Source organism: Athene cunicularia, assembly GCF_003259725.1.
Source record: "Athene cunicularia isolate RWA chromosome 15 unlocalized genomic scaffold, athCun1 chr15_part1, whole genome shotgun sequence".
Lineage (NCBI taxonomy): Eukaryota > Metazoa > Chordata > Aves > Strigiformes > Strigidae > Athene > Athene cunicularia.
The window spans coordinates 8,270,917-8,290,493 of record NW_020799121.1 but is presented as its reverse complement, the minus strand read 5'-3'; the positions used below and the strand labels follow the sequence as shown (position 1 = coordinate 8,290,493).

The 19,577-nt window shown below is 41.9% G+C and overlaps 1 protein-coding gene across 9 annotated transcripts in view; it reads left to right on the top strand.

Moving 5' to 3' along the window:
• The first annotated feature begins 4,215 nt into the window (after positions 1-4,215).
• FBRSL1 (fibrosin like 1) overlaps positions 4,216-19,577 on the top strand; it is a 399,022-nt gene continuing 383,660 nt past the window's right edge. For 8 of the 9 annotated variants that reach the window (XM_026859706.1, XM_026859701.1, XM_026859702.1 and 5 more), the window contains exon 1: positions 4,220-4,416. In XM_026859706.1, the coding sequence (XP_026715507.1) occupies positions 4,222-4,416 (195 nt within the window). In that variant the 5' untranslated portion in view covers positions 4,220-4,221. Of the gene's footprint in view, positions 4,417-19,577 lie in introns of all 9 variants that reach the window. The other variant, XM_026859707.1, reaches the window with a different exon arrangement.

Below are 19,577 nucleotides of genomic sequence, written 5' to 3'. Positions count from 1 at the left end.
TTAAGGCAGAGTTTGAGCTGGGCTGAGCAAACATGCAGTGATAACTCCAGCCAGAGGATGGCTGTGGATGTGAGCTTGTGCCAGGGTCCTCTAGGGCTGATCGTTATTTCCTGATCAAACAGACAGCGTGGAGTCTGCTGTGCAGAAGCCTCTTGCTGTGGCATTTTAGGGGTAAGAAGGGTCTCATTCCAGAGCCGAGGGCTGTGCACCTGTATTATTCACAGCTTTATAAACTGAGCAGTGTGCACCTTGAGTGTCTTTGGAGATTGCAGCTGTACCTCGGTGACAGAAAAATGTCTTTTCGGGAAGGAGTATTCCCAGAGATTAAGGATTTCACCAGCTATGCTGCAAGTAGAATTGCAGTTGCATAACTTTAACTAGCTTGGACCAAATAGCGATGAAAATAATTCAGAGGTTTTTATTGTGGACTCTTTAAATCTGTTGCACAGTCTAGGTTGCATACTAGGGTTGTAAGCCTGTGCTGAGGTCTTTGGCAGTGGATCTTCACAGCTACTGGTGTGCAAGATATTTCAGGTAGAGCTGGAGGGGGTACCACAATTACATTTTCAGCTGAAGTGTTCTTTGTATCTGTATATCCAAATAAGCAAATGGGGAGATAAAATCTGTATGTATCATGGAGTAACTGCCAGGAAAGAGGCTCTAAAGAAAGGTCTAATTCTTCTTTATCTGTAACCATGCAGCCAATTAGAACCATCTGCTCTCCGTCTGCAGCCCAGACAGACGAGGGGCTGCAGATGGAGAGGCTGTAGCCTGCCCTGGAAGGTGTGAGAGGGATTCCTAAGTGAGGACAGGTAGGAGACAGCCCTGGAAGCAGTGAGTAGTAAGGAACAAAATAGTTTTCTATATTCTGGAACAAGATTTGGCAATCTCTTTCCTGGAACCAAGAAGAGAGAATGGGCCTGGATCCACCAGTGTTCCCTGGAGAATGGGATTTACTGGCCCTGACAGCAAAGGTAGCCAGGTCTGCTGACTCCTGGGTTGGGCATAAACCCCAAGGTTGGATATGGAGACCTTTTGACTTCAGGGCCTGACTTAAGACATTGTTTCTGTGTGAACCCCTAGGCTTTACATGATGTGCAAAGGGCAAAAATATCTGCTGGTCTGGGCTTGTTTGGGGGGAAGGCTCCAGCGCAGCATTTGGTCAGAAGACCAGTCTCACCTTCCGGCTGGGACTTCTGGATTGAAGTTAAGGTGCATCAGTAAATGTTGTTTGCTGCAGTGATGTACTGTACATTTTGTATGTGGTTAAATTTTCCAGCAATTGCCTGTGCATAAGCACAGATGCACATCCAAAAATAGCAAGCTCTTGTGCTAAGTGAGGTCCCCAACTTGGAGTTCATAAACTCTAGTAAAAGAGCAATCGCTGGAAGGCCCTTTTAGTAGAGTAAATAGAAAGGAAACAAAGGAGGCAAGAACAGAAACCCCATTAGCCCCCTCCTGTTCTCTTCCTGAGGCTGCAGAGGTCTGCATTTAGCAGCATAGAAAACAGCCCCACTGTCACCCTCTGTCAGTAAGGAGAAGCTGAGTTCAGTGTCCTGTGTTCCCAGAAAAAGCAAGGTCCTGTGAGCTGCATCCTCTGCTGAAGTGGAGAGGAACGGGACTGTGGAATAGGTTTTCTTGTCATGCGGCTGAGAAACTTGGCTCCTTCCCCATGGCTGCCCCAGACATGCTGTGAGGCTGAGGATGCCTCCCTCTGCCTTCCTCCTGCCGGCGGCAAGCAGCAGCCTTGGCTGCCGGGCTTTGGTCTTAATTCATGGCTGTTTGGAAAGTGCTTGAGATTCTTGGATGCAAGTGGCACTACAGGTGAATGCATTATTTGCTTGGCTTTGATCCAGCTATGACTGTATTCCCTGAATTAATTTTGCTAGTAGCTCAGTGATGAGACAAACCTTAAATCTGCAAACAAAATGGGGATAAAAAGCTAAATTTCTAAGTAGGGAATTTTGTAGGATTGAGTAAGGGGAAAACCAGAAATTTCCAGACTAGTTATGTGGTGAAGTGAATCATATAAAACCTGCAGTGAATGAGCTGTGGGTACTGAGGGAAGCCTCTCCCTAAGGCATTAATGGAGGTCCAATCCCCATGTGAAGCCAGCTAGAATTTAAACCAAAATGGCCATTTACTGACTTTGAAAGCATCTTAAACGTGAATATTACATGCTGAGCCAGGAGTGCATTATTTGCTGGTGCTTTCAGGTGGTGGCATTCCCCTGCCACAGCTTCCCTTCTCCCTTAAAGGGGGCCCATGTCACCTCATGCAGCATCGTGCATGTGTCTGCTGTCACGTTGCAGCTGCATCTGGCTTTATGAAGAAGTGCACATTCTTGGTGACTTCTGTTTCTAATGTTTTGCTGAGTATCAGTTAACAGATGTCATTTCCATTGCACTAGTTTCTGATTAGTTACTAAAGCTTAGCATTTTGATTTCTGTCTCAGCAACTTCCCAGCAAATAGGACAATGTGACCTTCTTTAAGTGGCATCTCGAACTGCTGCTTTAGAGTGTTATCTTAAAACTAAAACCCAAAGTGAGCATCTAAACACTAATTTGTATTCCTTCTTTTATCATTCATGGAGAATAATGCCAGACAATCATTTTCCTCACTCTTTCACTAGTTGCGGACTTGGCACGCTGAGCTTTGTTGTGTTCTGCGCCTCTGAAGCAGTATTGTTTGTTTTAATTTTGGAGTGGGGGGTTGTATCTTTGGGAGTTTTGCAACTTGTATATCTGCGTGCTTTAAGAGGAGCTTGCCAGCCACAGGGGACCCCTGTACAGTGTGTACAGAGGTTGGATGCTGGCTAATTGTCTTTGAGCCTGAGTTGGAATAGGAAACAGCTGTATGTATTTTATCGTTGTAATTCAGATTTCGGTGTCTCTGTGACCCTGAAGTGTCAGTGCACCATCTCGCTTCACAGGGAAGGGGAACTTTTAAGCAGTGAGTGATTTGGAGTGGAATCAGCATGTTGCACACTGAGGCAGTCAATTCACTAATTAAACGAGAACTGGGGGAAGTAATCTAGAGCAATCAGCAGGGCATTTCATCCCAATTCCTAATTTTCTTTTTTGTTGGGCTTTAGTTTTTGAGAGACTAGAGAGCTAATGATTTTCATGAGCTCTTTTTCAGTACTGAAGGTGTGTGCATTGACATGAGCGAGTTCTATGGTGAGCTCCATTCACGTAGGGTACAAATATCCATGATGTAATTGCTTGAGTCAGAAGCAAGGCATTTAGAAAAAGTGGGAAGAGGCATTTCAAAACATTTCTGTGGCTGAAGTTGACAATTTTTGCCATGGCAAACAGTGCTTTTAAGGTATCTCTTTAACCTCACATAAAATAATTGGGATAGAGATTCTGCAAAACGTTCTAAGAGTTTTTACACTTGAGCAGTTAATAAAAAGCCTTGGGGAAAAAAATTTAACTCTAGTGAAGTAATGTCATAGTGATTTGGCATATTATTTCTTAAACTCTTTTTCTGTGTGGTGTGTGTAGGGGTAGAGGTTGATACATTGTCACCATCGGTGCCTCTTTCAGTCCTCGAAGATGCCAGGGACAGCAGTAGTAATTCCCTTCTCTGATCACACTTCCTATGTTAATCGTTATGACATGACATACCCGCTTTTAAACGCTGCTTAGATTGTATGTTCTAGTCCTGATTCAGGGCAGACACTTCACACTTAGAAGTATTCAACCTCTGTTATGTGTTGAGATCCCATTGATCTCAGCTTGTTTATTGAATGCATGGTAGGCTTTAGAAGTGCATTTCTCCATATGAATGCTGCTGTGAATCAGAGACTGTCAGGCCCAAGGGGGGTCTGATATTCTGCTTTCTGAGATCAGAAACAAACAAACAAACAAAACAAAAACCCACCTCTGTTTCAGCCAAACAGTTAAAGGTTTTCCTTCAGGATGATGATTTGTTCATGTGCTGTTGACGTATGGTTCTTGAATTAATATGAAGCAAACTCATTTTCATAACCAGTTCCAGCATCTCTGAAATTAATCAAACACATAGCCTGGAGAGTATTCATCCTAATCTAATCTAAAATTACTGTTTGCATTGTGCGTGCCTAATTATTCATCTTAAGTCATCTCTGGAAAGAACATGCTGTCTTGTTTGTGTTTTTAGTCAATATTTGTACTGCTTAATTCTTAAAAGTAGTTTTTTTTTTTTTTTTTTTTTTTTTTTCTCCTTTACAGAAGGACATGTCGCTAAAGCCTCAGGAGCGAAAAGAGAAATGGGAGAGGCATCCAGGAAAGAAACCGAGAGAATCTGAAAACTGTGTGTCTGCTGAGCCGAGTGAAAATGGCCATAACAATGATGCTGGGAGCTCTGAGAGAGAGGCAGAAAGAGGCAAAGAACGGATGAAGAAGAAACTCCCATTGAAGCTGTCCAAACAGGTAGGGAAGTTATTTCTCTTCTGAAGCGACTGTGTCATGGCATTGGCCACTGTGAAGTGTTGTCCTGCTGGTTGGTTGGGGTTGTTAATGTAACTGGCTTCTCTGGTAACTTGTGCTGGTGAACACAACGTCTCTTGCAAGACTTCTAGCCAAGTGCACAAAGCCTGTGTTGTGGGCAAGTTTCATAAACTAAAATGGAAGGCCAGGTGTACAGGGTGATGCAGGAAGGGAGGCACAGAATTCCTGTCTATTCTGCAACAGTGAGGCAGTGCAGTAATTCACCCCATAGGTTTGGGGCTCTTACACATGGAAATCGTTGATTAGATCATAGGCTTTTTTGGGGCAGATGTGCTTGTTAGTGTGCACCTGGGAGCTTCAGACATGGATATGTCCATCTCACGAATCAAGGCTGCGTGCCCCCAAAACAGTATGTTGAGAAGGAGAGAATAGTCAAGCATTTTAGAAGTGGAAAGTCAGTTTGGAGGAAGTTGTGTGGTGGGGAGTCTTTTCCCTGTGCCCTTCTAAAACGTGGTAGAGCATTAATGAATTAGGAGTTGTGATGCTGGAGGGGACAATTGCGGAGACTCCTATCTGAACCACAGTGTGTCCAGAGCCGGGGAGGTGACAAAGAAGAGGCGCTGTGCCTGGCAGGCTGTTTATCACTTAGCTGCTGCTCAGCAGGGAGGTTTGTTGGTGACTCAGTGTGCATTCATCGGTTTGAAATCCACGTGGCCCAGCAGCCTCTATCTATGAGCAAACACTTTCCCAGTTGTCCGTTAGCATGGTGCCAAATGGCAGCCAGTGGGAAGACCAGTGTACTTGATCCTCTACTTGTTCTGAGCTAAGAAGTACAGTATGATGAAAAACTATAATTCTCTGTGATGCAGAAAAAGAGCTGTTTAACCCAAGCACGCCTTCTGTTCTGTGAAACTAGTTCTGTATGTGTGCCAGAAAGATTGAGTTGTCCAGTTACTGGAAGTGTTTTTTCAGACTTTCAGTATTTTAGGGTTTGAAAGGATCGTGAAGATTATCTAATGTAACACTCGGCACAACTCCACCGCACACATTCTTTTGTGATTGTCTTGTAGCATATTCATTCGGAAGGGCTCATCACATTTTACATTAGAAATTCTAATGGTCTGCTGGTGGCCCCACTCTTCTGATGGCTAATTGTTCTCATTAACAAATTAGCAGACTTTTTTTTTTCTTCCTTTTGATTTAAAAAAAAATAATTGGAATAATTCAGTACAAATAACTTATGTGAAGATGTTAGTACTCCTATGCTTGCAAACATTTAGGTAGAAAATAATCTAGCAGTGTGCTCTAGCAAAATATTTGCTAGGTTTGTTTTCTTTTTATTCCCCAAAGTGATACCAAATATTTTGGTTTTAGACTCCTCGGTGTAGAGGTAGTTAAAATATATCAAGTTTCATGTTTGTTTTTGCTAGTAGTTGAGTTGATAGGGTTTCAATTCCCCTCTGGTTACAGGTGCAATGAGTTTTTTGCACAAATATTCACCCTGTGCAGATGAAAATTACTTTTTATTATGGGTGAATAGATGCACATTTTACTTCCGATTTAAAGTTTGAGTAACTGTGATCCTTGTCTTGGCATCCAAACCCACAAAGTGCTAAGCATGTATTTCAGCAAAAGTCCTTGGCTTTGATTTAAAATGTTTAGAAGCAATAGTGCTGGATACTATTCCTGCCTGGTGCTTACACCAGGGTTGTGGCATTGTGCTTTGTCAGCTCCTCTGCCTTTGTAAAACTGCTGTTGTGTCAGGTTTTTTTATTTACCTGAAAGGGACCCAAACACCAATCTAGCGATCCTTGCAAAGTATACATAAAGCTGGCTCACTTTTCGTTCTGGTCCCCGGAGTAACCTCACAAATGCTCATGTTGATGCAACCCAGAGAGGGGCAGTTTGAGTGTGGAAACAAGTTGCACCACGGGAGGTCATTAGGTCTCCGTTGCCACCAAAATCTCTCTAATGTGTAAGCCTGGCTCTGGTAAATACTGCCTTTCTACGGGTTAGAGAGTTGTTCTTTCAGGTCTAAAGTTACACTGCAGGAGTTCAGTGCGTTTCTGGTATTTGCACCGTTGTGGATGTGTGGGGCCATGCTCTGCTGGGCAGTGGGGAGGTCAACTCTTCCTGCAGCTGGGCTGAGCCAGCCCCTTACCTGCTGCAGGGGAGGAAAGGGTTGTTAATAGTGACATCTTCTACATGGAATTTAAAATGAAGCTTCGATGAGTTGTAGCCTCTAGGGATTTCTTGACACTTCCTTAGAAACCTTTGAGGTAAGAGGTTTTGTTACACTGGCCAAACTCCAGTTTCTGTAATTATATGTTGCTGCCTTAGTTTACCAAAAATTTAGATTATTTGTATTTCAGCTCTGAAGAATGAGGACATTGCTGCCTGTTTCTTCTGGCTAGTAGTTGGCTGCCATCAGTGATTAAATAGGGTCTTTGCTGCCACATTCATGAAAAACTGAATTAATCTTTCATTGTTTAATCTTTTTTTTTTTTTTCCTGTGAGTAACAAACTCCAAAAAGAGCGAGGAGCTTGCACAGAGAGTATAAAATAAAAGCTGTGATGAGTGACTCATTAATACATGGTGCCTCTTTAAACAAGCCACACTTAGAATTAATCTTTTATTGAAAAGGGAGGGTTTTAAAATACCTTTTATTATTCTAGCTGATGTAGTTGTGAAAACCAGACAAATTTTCAGGTCTAAGGTTGATGAAAGAAACAGCAAAATCTAAGCTAGATAAACTAGGATATTCTTAGTTCAAACTAATTATGCAAATGATATAGACAAGTTCAATAATTTTTCTTTAATAACCACAAAGTTCACACCTAGAATCCTGGCATTTCCTGCCAAGCTGTCTAGACAAATTGGCTGTAATATTAAGTTTCCTGGAATTTGGGGGTGATTTTTGCATCTCAGGGTTATTAAACATAGGTTTATACCTAATTTGGAAAGCTTACTGTAATTAATGCTAATTATATTGAGATGTTGCTTAGAAATTACTGTTCAATTTGAAGCTTTCCTTATACTCTCATCCCTTCTCTTCACAATGCTACTGAATTGTCATCTTTTCTACGCAGCCTCCCCTAATAAATCAAATTGGGCATTATAATTATGGCATTCTGCTAATCCTTGTAGAGAGGTGCAAAGTGGTAAGCTGATTTGAGTGCCAGGTTGTCTGCTTTGTTTAGAAAATTAGATTAATACTTCACTCCTTTTGACAAAGTAGTCAGATTCCTATTTGTTCCTGAATATTTGGTTCTTCTGTACCTCGGGGTATGGGGAGAGGGTTGTGAGAGCCACTCTGTCCTTTCTAGCCTATTACTCTGTGTATAAAAGTCATTCAAACACATTTATCTCCTGCTGTATCCAAGTAGAGGGAAAATAGGGCATTTCAAATAGTCATGGGTCCTTTGGCCAGAGATTTGTCAGAATTTTGGGCTGTTCTCAATGCATGTGTGCAGGGAAAGCTGATGACTTGAAACTGCTACTCTGCAGTGGGAATCAGCAAAACCTCTCACAGTCATCAGCAGTATGTCAAGGAGTGAGAAAGTGATTAAAGTTCTGACATATTTTAGTGTAGCCAGAGTGGCCTGTAGTAAAGCTTTGCACCTTTGTAAGTGTGTAGTTGCCTCCAGCATGGGGACATTTGTTGGAAAGTGAGTCATTCCCTTTTTTAAAAGCCATGTTCAAGACTAATGCGGTGATGTGTGGAAGGGAATCCCCAGCACAGCTGTGACAGTACCGCTGCGGGAGAGGAGCCCATCACTTCTTTAAAGAATTCCTCTATGGTTGGATGTATAGTTCACTGTAAGATGAACATAGAAGCAAGGTGAAAACTCTTAGTTCCAGTTACACTTCCTTGTGTTGTCCTAAGTCATTCTTCTACTTTTCAGAGAGTCACCCTTTGAACTTTGAATCTGTCTTTCATTAGCCTTAGCTGAGCTGTTTTTCTCTTTTCTGGATTCAGTTTCGGAGTTGGTTATTCCTCTGAATGTCTGAGCTGCCTGGGGTCACCCTGGATGTAGAACAGTGGGTTTTCTTCTGAGCTTCAGGACCCATTGTCATTTCTGTATGTAGCCTAAAAATGAGCTGACCTCCTGAAAAGAGTTGGGGCTAACAGGAATGAGTTGCTGATATTTCAAGTTGATTTAACCTCAAGCTCTGTGGTTAGTCAGCTCAGGAGCATCACGGTGTATTGAATATGTTTAGATGTTAAATGCGGCTGTAATAACACTCTGTTCTGCAAATAGTCATTTGTCACGAAGATGAGTGTCTTACACCTCCTCCTTCCTTTTCTCACCCACTGTTTAAATCACCCAAGATGGGGAAGAGTCTCAAAGAAGCTGAGGAGAACAGGGTGGTGTAGCACGTATTTAGTGCTCATAAATAGCGTGCTGGGTTTGGAGCATGGGAGGAAAGGGCAAGAAAGCTAGCGCTGTCATGTTGCTCTGGAGGTGTGACATCTCTGTGACTTCAGCAGAGCTCCCTGGAGGGAGGGAAAGCAGAGTTAATTCCTGTGTCTCATTCACCCCCGGCCTTTGTCAAACTGCTGAGTGTTATTGATGATTAATGTACATTATTGCTGTGGCTCTTGCTGGACTGGAACTGCTAAATTACATTAACATGTTTGATTACCTATTCATGTGATTTTTCTGTGATGCTCATCAGCTCGTTATCCAACATTCATTGATGAATATAACACCCTCCCTGCGCCCCCCTCACCCCCTGCACCTACACCAGAAGAACACTGCTCTGTGTTACTGCTGATCTGAGCTAAAGGTGATACACTAAGTAATTTTCCATCCCGGATGCACATTGGCTCTTCTGATGTCTAGGTGAAAAATGATAGCTTGTCTTCAAACCAGTTACATACCCTTGGCCCCGTTTGGTGTGTGGTGGTGGTGCTGAAAGGCTGTGGGGCTTTTCCCAAGGTAGAAAGAAACAATTCCTACTCATCCCACTGATGAAATAACTTGTGTGGGAAACTTCCTTTGGCTTGTGCTGATGGTTGGGCAGCAGGAGTATGTAGCTGCTTGATTTTCATTTCTATTTTTCCAGCTAATGATAAATGGGAAATTGAAAACTTGGATGTGCTTTTGAAGCCACTAGTGAGCTGAAGGCAGAGCGCTTGCTCAGCGATGCAGAGTTTGGAGACTGACGTTTGTAGCTGAGGTTCAGCAGCCATGTAGGATAGTGAGTCCAAAAAATAACCTTTGGAGTCTTTGTCTGTGGGCCAGAGAACAGGTATGGATATGCCTGTACCTCCATGTCTTAATAATGTAGCTTTTGGAAGCTCAGTTGTGTGTAAGAGGGTCTAAATACAACAGTAACTTACTCTGTTACTTTCAGTATCTCAGGCTATTAAAAGCAAATGAATTTAAAAAAAAAAAAAAAAAAAAAAAAGGAAAGGTTGCCTTTAATGTGGGTTTTGGGGATTGGTTTGGTTTGGTGTGTGCTGCTTTGGTGTTTGCATTTCACTGCTTTTGAACACTGAAATTATACAAACTGGTTTCATTTTGTTTCTAATTCATGTTACCCTTTTTCTTAGCAGATATTATTATTTAAATGTTCTTTGAAACTAAACAACAAAGCAAAAGGGGAAAAAAAAAAAGGCCATTTTCTTTTAATCAGGAAAATGTTGCTTCATGTATTGCTTAAAACCAGGATCCATTTCTACCTTTGTAAGTACAAGAGTCTGGACATGAAAGCTCTGTACCAATTAGTTTTAAGCATGCACTTATGATTGCTGGGAGAGTTGGGCTGTTAACACAGAGCACGTTATCTGTGAGAAGCTTCTCTGCCACTGACTCCAGACTGACTCTGTCTGGAAACGCGGCGAGGTGCCTTCGGTTGGTGCTTTGGTTCCCTCCAGCTTGAACCAAGGGCGGCGTTGGGTCCGGCGAGGCATGCGGCTCCGATGCAGCAAGGCCTTCTCCAGCACGTGCTCGCTTCTGAACATGTGAACAGTCTCGCTGCCTTCAAAGCTCTGAATGAGGTTGTAGTGCTGGTCCCGGTCCCGGGGGTTTGGAGGAGGTCCTTATTTCCAGCTGAGCAGGGCCGTACGGCACAGACACAGATGGCCTTGCCTTGCGCTCTCCCGCTAATCTGCAAGTGCAGAGACTTCACAGCTGCCTGGGAAACCACTGGGGAGTAACGGTGCAAAGTACTGAAATGGGCAATACAGTATTTAGTCATTAGGTTTGCTAATCCAAGGCCTAAAATCAGCCTCATTTCAATCAATAGCAATCTGTTTGCACTGTCAGGAACTAATTTAAAAATCTGCTTTAAGTCCTGGCTAGGCACTTGCTATTCTGTTTTCTGCATAAAAGGAGAGGGGAAGCAGTGGGCATAACACAGCAGTGGCAGGAGGAGGAAAAATCCTTTGTAAATAAATACTGGGTGTTTATTTCCCAAATGAAACCCTGCTATTACAAAGAAGTGCTGTTGTTTTTGCTAAATTTATCCAAGAATTCATCAAGATTCTTGGAAGTGGCTGCAGAGCCCACTCTGCAACAGAGGGGGAATTTTGCAGTGTGTTTGGTTTCTTTTCTTTAAAGTGCTGTACAAACACTAGACAATTAAGGTTTGATTCTAGATGTGGCACAGGTAACTTCATCGTGGGATTGCAGCCATCTTTTGAGAACTACACACAGCTTCCATAACTGATCTCTGTAGCATCCTGTGCTTCAGGAGGAGTAGTGCAAAATAGTGCCATAGAACCACTGGGAACTATGGCAGGAGAATGTTGTTTAAGCTGGAAAAATGTGTCTCAAAACCCTCTGTAGTTCTGGTAGGAAAATGTAAATTGAGGAGACCATATTTTTTAGAATTGGGGTGGGGGAATCCAAATGTTTTTAGACAGTCCTGAAGTATGAACTGTAGCATATGCTGGATATTACTACACTGCAAATACTGTTTTCTGAACGAGTCGTGTAAAGTGTGTTTTGGCTGCTGGAAGTGTTTTATGTAGGAGAACGTGGCTTTGTGTTTTTCACTGATGTAGTGAAATATTTTATTCACTTGTCTGGACAGGTGGGTTTCTCTTTTGTAGCTGACCCTCACTTGCCAATATTGCTGCTCCATGTGCCCTACTTGTCCCTGCTCTTGTAGGACTCCCCTGATCCTCCCAGAGAGGCTCAGCCGCCTCTGAGCACAGGTCCTTGCCATGTCGCAGCCCAGGAGTGCAGCTGGGGGATGCTGGCTTTGTGCTGGGTTGGGCAGGGCTTGCTCACCTGCACTAGCACCCTACTGCCAGGGGCTTTGCTCTTGCTTGGGTGGGCACTGCTCGGGGGTGGCAGAGCCAAGCAGAGTTTGGGTGGCGGTGGGGATGGCGATGCAGCATCTTGCCATGTGTGCTCTGCTCCCTGCTTTGTATTTAAGGATCGTAATGCTGTTACAATGGTATCGACCGTCAGAACAGGACCCTGAGGCTTTGCCTACAGCATTGGCTTCCGCCTCCTTTGTCTCTGCTTTTCTGCTTCTCCAGAATTACCGTCTGTCCCCACTCACCTCTCCCACTTAACAGCACTTGGGCAACAGCAATCTGTTCAGGCCTCCAGATGGCTGCTGGCATTTCTAACGTGTTAGAGAAGGTCTAGAGAGCACAGTGATTAAAGTACTAGGTGCTACCAGAGCTTTCTCTGCGTTGGGACTTCTTACACTACCTCTAGTGGAGCTGAACCACAACGTCTTCAGGGGCCTTCTGTCTCCATCTCCGTCCCCATCTGAGAAGATGTGATAGCTACAAACCCAGTGAAGTGTGGCCAGACAGACCTTGGTAAATCGAGACGTGCACAGGCATTTTGTAAACGGAGCAATCCGGAAGGAGCTGCTCAGAGCAGCTCTCATCTCACAAGATTTGTCCCTAGCAAACAGGGAAGTCTTGACTTGATATTCTTGGTGTTTTCAAAGTTTAAAAAGGTCAGAAAATTGAAGTGATAGGAAGGTAGGTAGGTCACGCTGCTACAGTGTAAGAAAGCTATGTTGTATGCATGTGAAGAATCAAACCACTTATAAAACCATGTTTTAAAACTCCTGTAGGTCATCTTTAACTTCTCCATCTGCGGTTAGATGACTGATAAGGACTTTAGGTCACATTTGCTTAAACACAGCCCTAGAGAAGAGTAGAAAAAAGGAAAAAAGCGATCTCCTCACTGATATTCAGTAAGTAGCAGTGAATGAATCTCATTACAATGGCTTCTTTTGAAAGGGAGAAATAAAAGGAAATTTCATTGCTAACAACTTATGTGGCATCAGATGCTATAAAAAAGGTTGTTGTTGGTCATTGGTTACATTGTTATGAAAGAAGAGCTAAATGGTTTGTAATTTAGAGAAGGGGATTTAATTACATGAAGTAATTTACAGGAAGCTATAACCACTTGTATCTTTTTCTCTGTTGAATTTAATTGGTGGACACAATGCACAAAGTCTTCTTTCTTTTCCTTCTTCCCTCCCCTCTCTTTTTTTTTTTCTTTCTTTTTTTTTTTTTTTAAATTTGTATATTTGCTTTTGGAGAAGAGAAGGCACCAAGATAGAGCACTTGTGTTGTGTCTCGTGATTTTAGCAAATTGAAGAATGGAGAAAGACAGTACTGTTTGAATGGTGCTCTGTCTCTGGCTAGTCCTGCTAGTGTGTGCTGTTTGAAGAGATTTAGAGCCTTGTCTGGAGGTTTTTATTGTACAGCTCTTCATGATGGTGAGATAGGGCACGTTCTGGGGGTCCTGTGAGCTGTGTAGAGCCCCCTTTCCTGGGTGTAATGCAGATGCTGCAGAAGAGGCTAGGACCTAGAAGCAGCTGAAGCAGCCATGGTGTTTTTGCATGTTTTTCTGGTTTGCACAAGAAGTGTCTGAAGTGTTATTCCATCTTGATTTAAGCACTAGCTGCCTAATATTTTCGCTAGCTTTGCACAAGGGTTTGGGATCTGTTACCTAATTGTAGCCCCTGTTCTTAAGCTTACACCAAATGTCTGCGGTTAAATGCAAAGCCTTTGAATGGCAGCAGGTAGAGTACGGTTCCTTGCTATCATCCCTGTAATTTTTGGGATTGATCACAGGTATTTTTTTGGTGTGTGAGAGACAAGAGTAGTAAATGTAAATGGACAATATTCTTCCTCTAGTACGCTTATCACTATAATAACTAAACCATCTGTGCAGCTCCAGTCTAAATCTGAGCTGATTTAAAGCAAACATAAGAATGACATACCAATGTCACTTGTGGTTGAGGCAGAATAAATATCTTTTTCATGAGATACTGTCACTTTCAACATGAAGAACTGGTCCTTGCTGACTGCTGGCCATGGATTTCTGTTTCTGCAAGAGACTGCTGGGATCGGTGCACCAGGAGCTGTAGCAGAATTGCTTTGGCAGTTGCCAGTCTTTGCCTGAAGTCATTTAATGGCACTGGTCCAGCTCACTTGGCTTTCCTCGTGGAAGCGTATCAAAGATGATGCTGTTTTCAACCTCTCAGTTGCTCTCGCCTCACAAACTGTAGCCTTGGGCAGTGTTACCCACATCCCTCGACCTCTTCTCAGTGTGGATTCTTAAGGGAGCTAATTTTCATACTTCTGCATGATGGATGGTTTACACAAGCTGTTGAGAATATACACAGATTGAGTAAGCATGTCTTTGGTTTGAAGACAACTCTTAGGTAAAATAAGCACTTATTTTATCCCTTTAGTCCTTCAAGCAAAGTTATTAGTAGTTCCTCAGGTGAATGCCATTGCACTTTTTATTTGGCAATGTCAGTCCATGAAACCCATACTATTTTCTCTAACGTTTTGTCTAAAAGAAACTGAAGAATTAAATAAAGCCAGTAGGGTTTTGTGATAGATTTAAAGCTCTTCCAAGCTTACTGTTTGAGGGAGTCCTAAGGCATAGTCAGGTATGTATGTATCTTTTAACTCAGGAGTTGAAATATGCCCTGTCTGTATGTAGGTTTTTTCAGCTGTTAGCACTGTAAATGGATTCTAAAATTTTTCTGAAGTTGAGCCTTGAACTTAGTTTTTTTCAAGCTAAGCAAGGAGGATATTCTGAATGTTAAGTTTAGGAATTATACGTATAAACTCTTATTATCATTATATGCAAAAGGCTGGGGTTTTTTTCTTCTTTTTTTTTTTTTTTTTCCTGGTAGCTTCCTCAATTTTGTTTCTTTGCAGTTGGAGTTGTTGAGATTAGAAAGCAAAGAATTATTTAGGTAGCTTCTGGATTCTGCAAGTTCATATCTAAAGTCAATTATGTAAATATTTTCAAGTTTTAAAATTTAAAACCAAATTTTTTGTCTTCACCCTTCCTTCCACATTCCATTTTCTTCTCGTTAAAGGCTTTGATTTTGGCACTAGGGAAAGGAGGAGAGGCTTGAGATATATTTTTTTTTTTTTTTTTTCCCCCCCCCTCCTTCAGCTGCAGATCCAGTGCAAGTTAAAGTTGAAGACTAGTAATAGGTTTCATTTTGCACTCTCTAATGTTTCCTCTTATAGCCCTGCTTGACTCATTGACACCAAATAGTAAAAACAAGGAAAAAAACCTTCTCCAGGGGAAACCTTATCCTCTGGAATAGTATTGCTAAAAGAATCCAAGGACAAGGTAATGGATCAAGTAGTGGATGCTGTCCAGGGCAGCTAGAATAACAGTGCTGTGATGAATAGCCCTCTGATGCTGTAATATTGCAGCCTCCTGAAAGGTGGTGCTGGATCTCATAAAGTTGTCTTTCTGTTGGTTCTCAAAACTTTCAAGTGACCGTAGGGCAATATTTTGTAATTTAACATGACAACTATTGGCTGTAGTGTGAGCCATAGGTATCTTTTTGGAGTTAGTGTTTCAGTTCTTTAGGATGGAAGATGGAAATAATTCAGCTGGTCAGATAGGTCTGCTGTGGAGTACATCTGCATTTTTAACATGAAAAAAATAGATGTGCTTTCCAGTTATTTTTCAGATCATATGGAGCAATTTCAGTGGATAAAGGTGTAAATGGGGATGACACAAAGGAAAAAAGTCATATTACAAGTGTTGCCTGAATGTAGATTTTTTTCGAACTTGCTCCCCATTTGTACGTGTGCTCTTTTTCTTCCAGGTGCATACTGCCAAAACCAATAATATAAAAATAAAAAAGTTATTTTTTGCTTACCACATAGGAAATAATCCCTGCAGAGAACAAATGTCTAGATCCACAAAACCTGAACCCCATTCTGAAGAGCTGAATTCAGTGTTTCCCACCACGCGTCCATGCTCCCCTGGAAGAGGGGCTGGCAGTACAGTCCTGAGTGTTACTGGGGAACGTGGTGGAGTAATGGCTGCGTGCCATTTCAGATTGCTTCCCCCTTTTCGTCTCTTGCTTTCCTTGCGACTAGCTCATTTTGTTCATAAAGCAGCTTGTAATTGAGTGTTTGACAAAGAAGTGTTTACAAGCAGTGTTTCTTGTGCATAACTGCCTAGCTGAGGGGAATAACAATTTGGGTCTGAATTTCAGCCCTCCTTTGTCACTGTCGTATCATCGTCGGTGGTGGTGCTGTCTCTGCTTAAAGAGAAAGATGGATTAAAATTGTTTTAGGGTATGGCACCAGAGTGGGAATCCACGCTCTTTGTAGAAGCTTGTGACTGTTCCTTGCAGCACACACTCGTTCTTTGTTCGTGTCTTGGTTTTGGACCACACCAAGGTGTGTGCTAATTACCATGTGTGGTGACTTCTGGGTTTTTAGAGGTGGAGTCTGCTAATTTAGGGAGAATTTTATTCCAGTTACATAAAATGTAAAAGTTGGAGTATTGCCAGCTTTTAAGCCTTTTCTCTAGCCATCGTGTGGGGTGAGATGCTGTAGACTGTCGCTGTCCTAATCTGGGAACATGATTGGAGTTCGGTCTTCACATGTTGAAACCTACAGTGCAGATGGGACCTGTGTTAGCAAAATAAAAGTCTCATTTAGCTATCGCTCAGAAAGAAAAGGACTCTAGGATCAAGCTTTTTAGTTGAGGCAGCATGTGGGTGTTTCAATTGTCCATGCCAAAACCCTTCTGCAAATTATGCCAACTGGGCAGGGTGTGGAGAGAACAGAAGCAATGAAGTTATGCATGAGTAAGGAACAGCTCAGGCTTTATTTAGACCCATTATATGTCATTTGCAAAGGGTACTCTTTCCTTTTTTGGGGTGGGGGTGGAGGGGGCATGTCTTTTAAAGGGGCTGCTCATTCTGTGGTTGCAGGAATTACCATGTTTAATCAGAAGTGATGGCAATCGATGCACAGCGAATAAGCAAAGACAGTCCCAAGAATCATCAACTAATAGCTGGAGGCACCCGGAGCTCCCATTCGACTCCGAGTTGTGGGGCTGAATAGGGCAGTTCCCATTAACGTCAGTGCCAGTCTGTGACTAAAACTCGCACGTAGAGATGAAAAGAAATCACAACATATGAAGCAGAAGTCATGCAGTCAGGCATGAGTAAGAGTGGTACTCAGCCATTTTGGGCAGTGATATTAACTCCTTCCCTGCTGCAGCTTGAGTGCAAGCAGGAAGTGATTTCTGTAGCAAGTCTACTAATACCAGGTTTGCTTTTCTGGGTATAGTCATTACTTAACGGTTGATACTGCTCTGTTGACCAAAAATAGATAAAACAGCGACAACTTTACTGACAAACCAGGAGTAGGTTAACGCAGTGTCTACACTGCTAGGGGCATCTCTGAATTCGTGCTATTGCTCATTAAGGTGCTCTGACCATAGCAGTGTACTGAATTGCTAAATTCTTGTATAAAGAAGACCACACGACACACTCATCCAGACTGTCTTTATTTGTCCTCACGCAAAATAGCTTTGGAGGTATTTTGCTGAGACATCTTCCCAATCCCTTTAGCCTTGTTCTGAATCATCCTCATGCATTGAGTAGCTTGGTAAATAGGCAGTTTGTTTTTCTATGCCTGTACAAATGCTGGTCTCTTACAGTCCTTTGCAGCTAGATATTCCCTCCCTGTTTACCTGACTTGTCAAGAGCAGAGGGAGAAGAAAAATGTCTTTGTGACAGCTTTTTTTTTTTTTCCTTACAGTGAAGCAAAGGAATAAAGGGATTACTTTTTTTTCCCCAGACAGTCTACCCACAGCAGCAGCACCAGGGACCTCTAGTAAATTGATCAAGGGACACATTTGACCTTAGGGCTGCTTGTTAGAGAACATTGTTATAGGCACGTTGTAATAGCAGATGTAATAAAGTCTGCATTGTCCCAGAGAAAAAAAAAATAAGTAGGTTTTGTGGGGCTTTTTTTGTGTGTGTGCGTGTTTAGTAGAAACTGAATTGTTGTCTGGCAACCTTGGGTCACCTCAAATAGGCATAAGCCTAAGGCAAAGCCAAAGGCAGACGAGTTACAGAGTAAGTTGTATGGGAACTTGACAAATACCTGGTGGTTATTATTTATTGACACTGAGAGCACAGGGAAGAATTGGGTTTATGAAAAATTATTTAAATTACAAAATGAAAAAGAAAGTGTGAGTTGTGTCAAGAAGTTCACAGTGATGTAGACCCTGGAGGCTTGCGCTTTGGTAGCTGTGCCAAATAGAAGTATTAACCCATTAACTGGAAGAGAAGCATTCATGCATACTAGGCTTCTGGTCCTGAAGAGCTTGGAACAGCAGTTGTTGGAAGTTCCTCAGAACCACCCCGCTGATGAGGGTTGGATTAGGAGCATTCAGAAGTGTGAGCTCTTACAGACTTGTGAAGTCTTCTGCTAAGAGCCATCTTTGTTTAAAAAAGAGAGTAAACTCTCTGCTGCTCAAATTTTGTAAACACAAATAAAAAAAGATGCTCTTACAAGAAATTACCACCACAAGGATTCAATTAGTTGAAAGCCTCAAGCCCAGTGGCTTGTTGATGATACAATGTGCTCCTCACTCACTTAAGCATTTACATAAATCCCACTTGCCAGTTTACTCTTACTTCCATTTTTGTATTCTGATACCTCTTATTAGAATAAATGTGTTTCTTCTAGTTTGATAGATCCAGGCAAATAAAATGTGCAAGCTGTTGTAAGATGTATGTTGTGCTCCATTAATGGGACTCAAAAATAGGATTTCTGATCATTTCAGAGGCTTCCTTCTGTGGCATGATGTGCTTATTTTCCTAATGGTTATTATTTATTTATTTTGGCAGAATGTCTTCAACTTATGTTGATAATGACAGGAATTTCTACTGCTTCAGCTGTATTCATTTGCAGAATGTTAAAAACTGAGACTTTTTTCAGTATTCAGCACCACATGACTTAGATTGATCATGTCTGTCCTGCCATTTGAAAAGCTGTTGAGATGTACTATAATTGCTTAAGGTGTATCTGCTAAAACAGCTTAATCTGAAAGGCTTTTTTAGTTGTTTTATACAATAAAGGCTATTAATACAACTACACGAATGAGAGCTCTCAGTTAATTCCTAGTTAAGTATTGACAGACATGTTGATGGGAAGCTTGTTCTGACAGAATTAGGATTTAATCAGTAAAAGTCAATCTTTTCCTTCTACCTATCCAAAAAATTAGCTCTTTCCAAGCTGAACTGTGTATGTTAAAATAAAAACTAAACAGTGATAAGATCTTTTTCATTATCAGATACTATCTTTCACCTCGTAGTCAGCCTGTAAGGGATTAAGATCTATGTGATATTTATATTTCTGAATTGAATAGTAATCAATCTCGATGGAGGAATTGAATAGGAATCTTGATCTACCATGATGGTAGTTAGTATCTGAGTTGGGTTTTTTTTTTCAGTTTCCAGACACTGCAGACACCTAATTTTAAAACCATTTTCCTCCTCCTCCTCCTCAAAAAATAACTCTGTCTGGGAGAGGAGGAGAGGCTGTATTCCTGCCAGTAGTGTTAATTGGTGAAGTTGTTGAGGTTAAAGGATTTATGCCACCAAGTTCTGCCACTAGATTTTTGGGCAAGAGGGTAAATTACTTATCCATCCTTTGTCTGCTTCTTACCTGCAATGTGCAGATAATAATTTTTACTTCCTTTTCAAAATGCTTGCAATATACAGAAGAAAAGTGGTAGGGGACATGATGATTATTTTATTACCATACAGGAAAATACAAGGCTGTTTTTCAACCTAAAGAAGGAAGGGAGGAGGTCATTGTTGTAGGAGTCTTGGTCTTGCTAGCAAGATTTAAGGG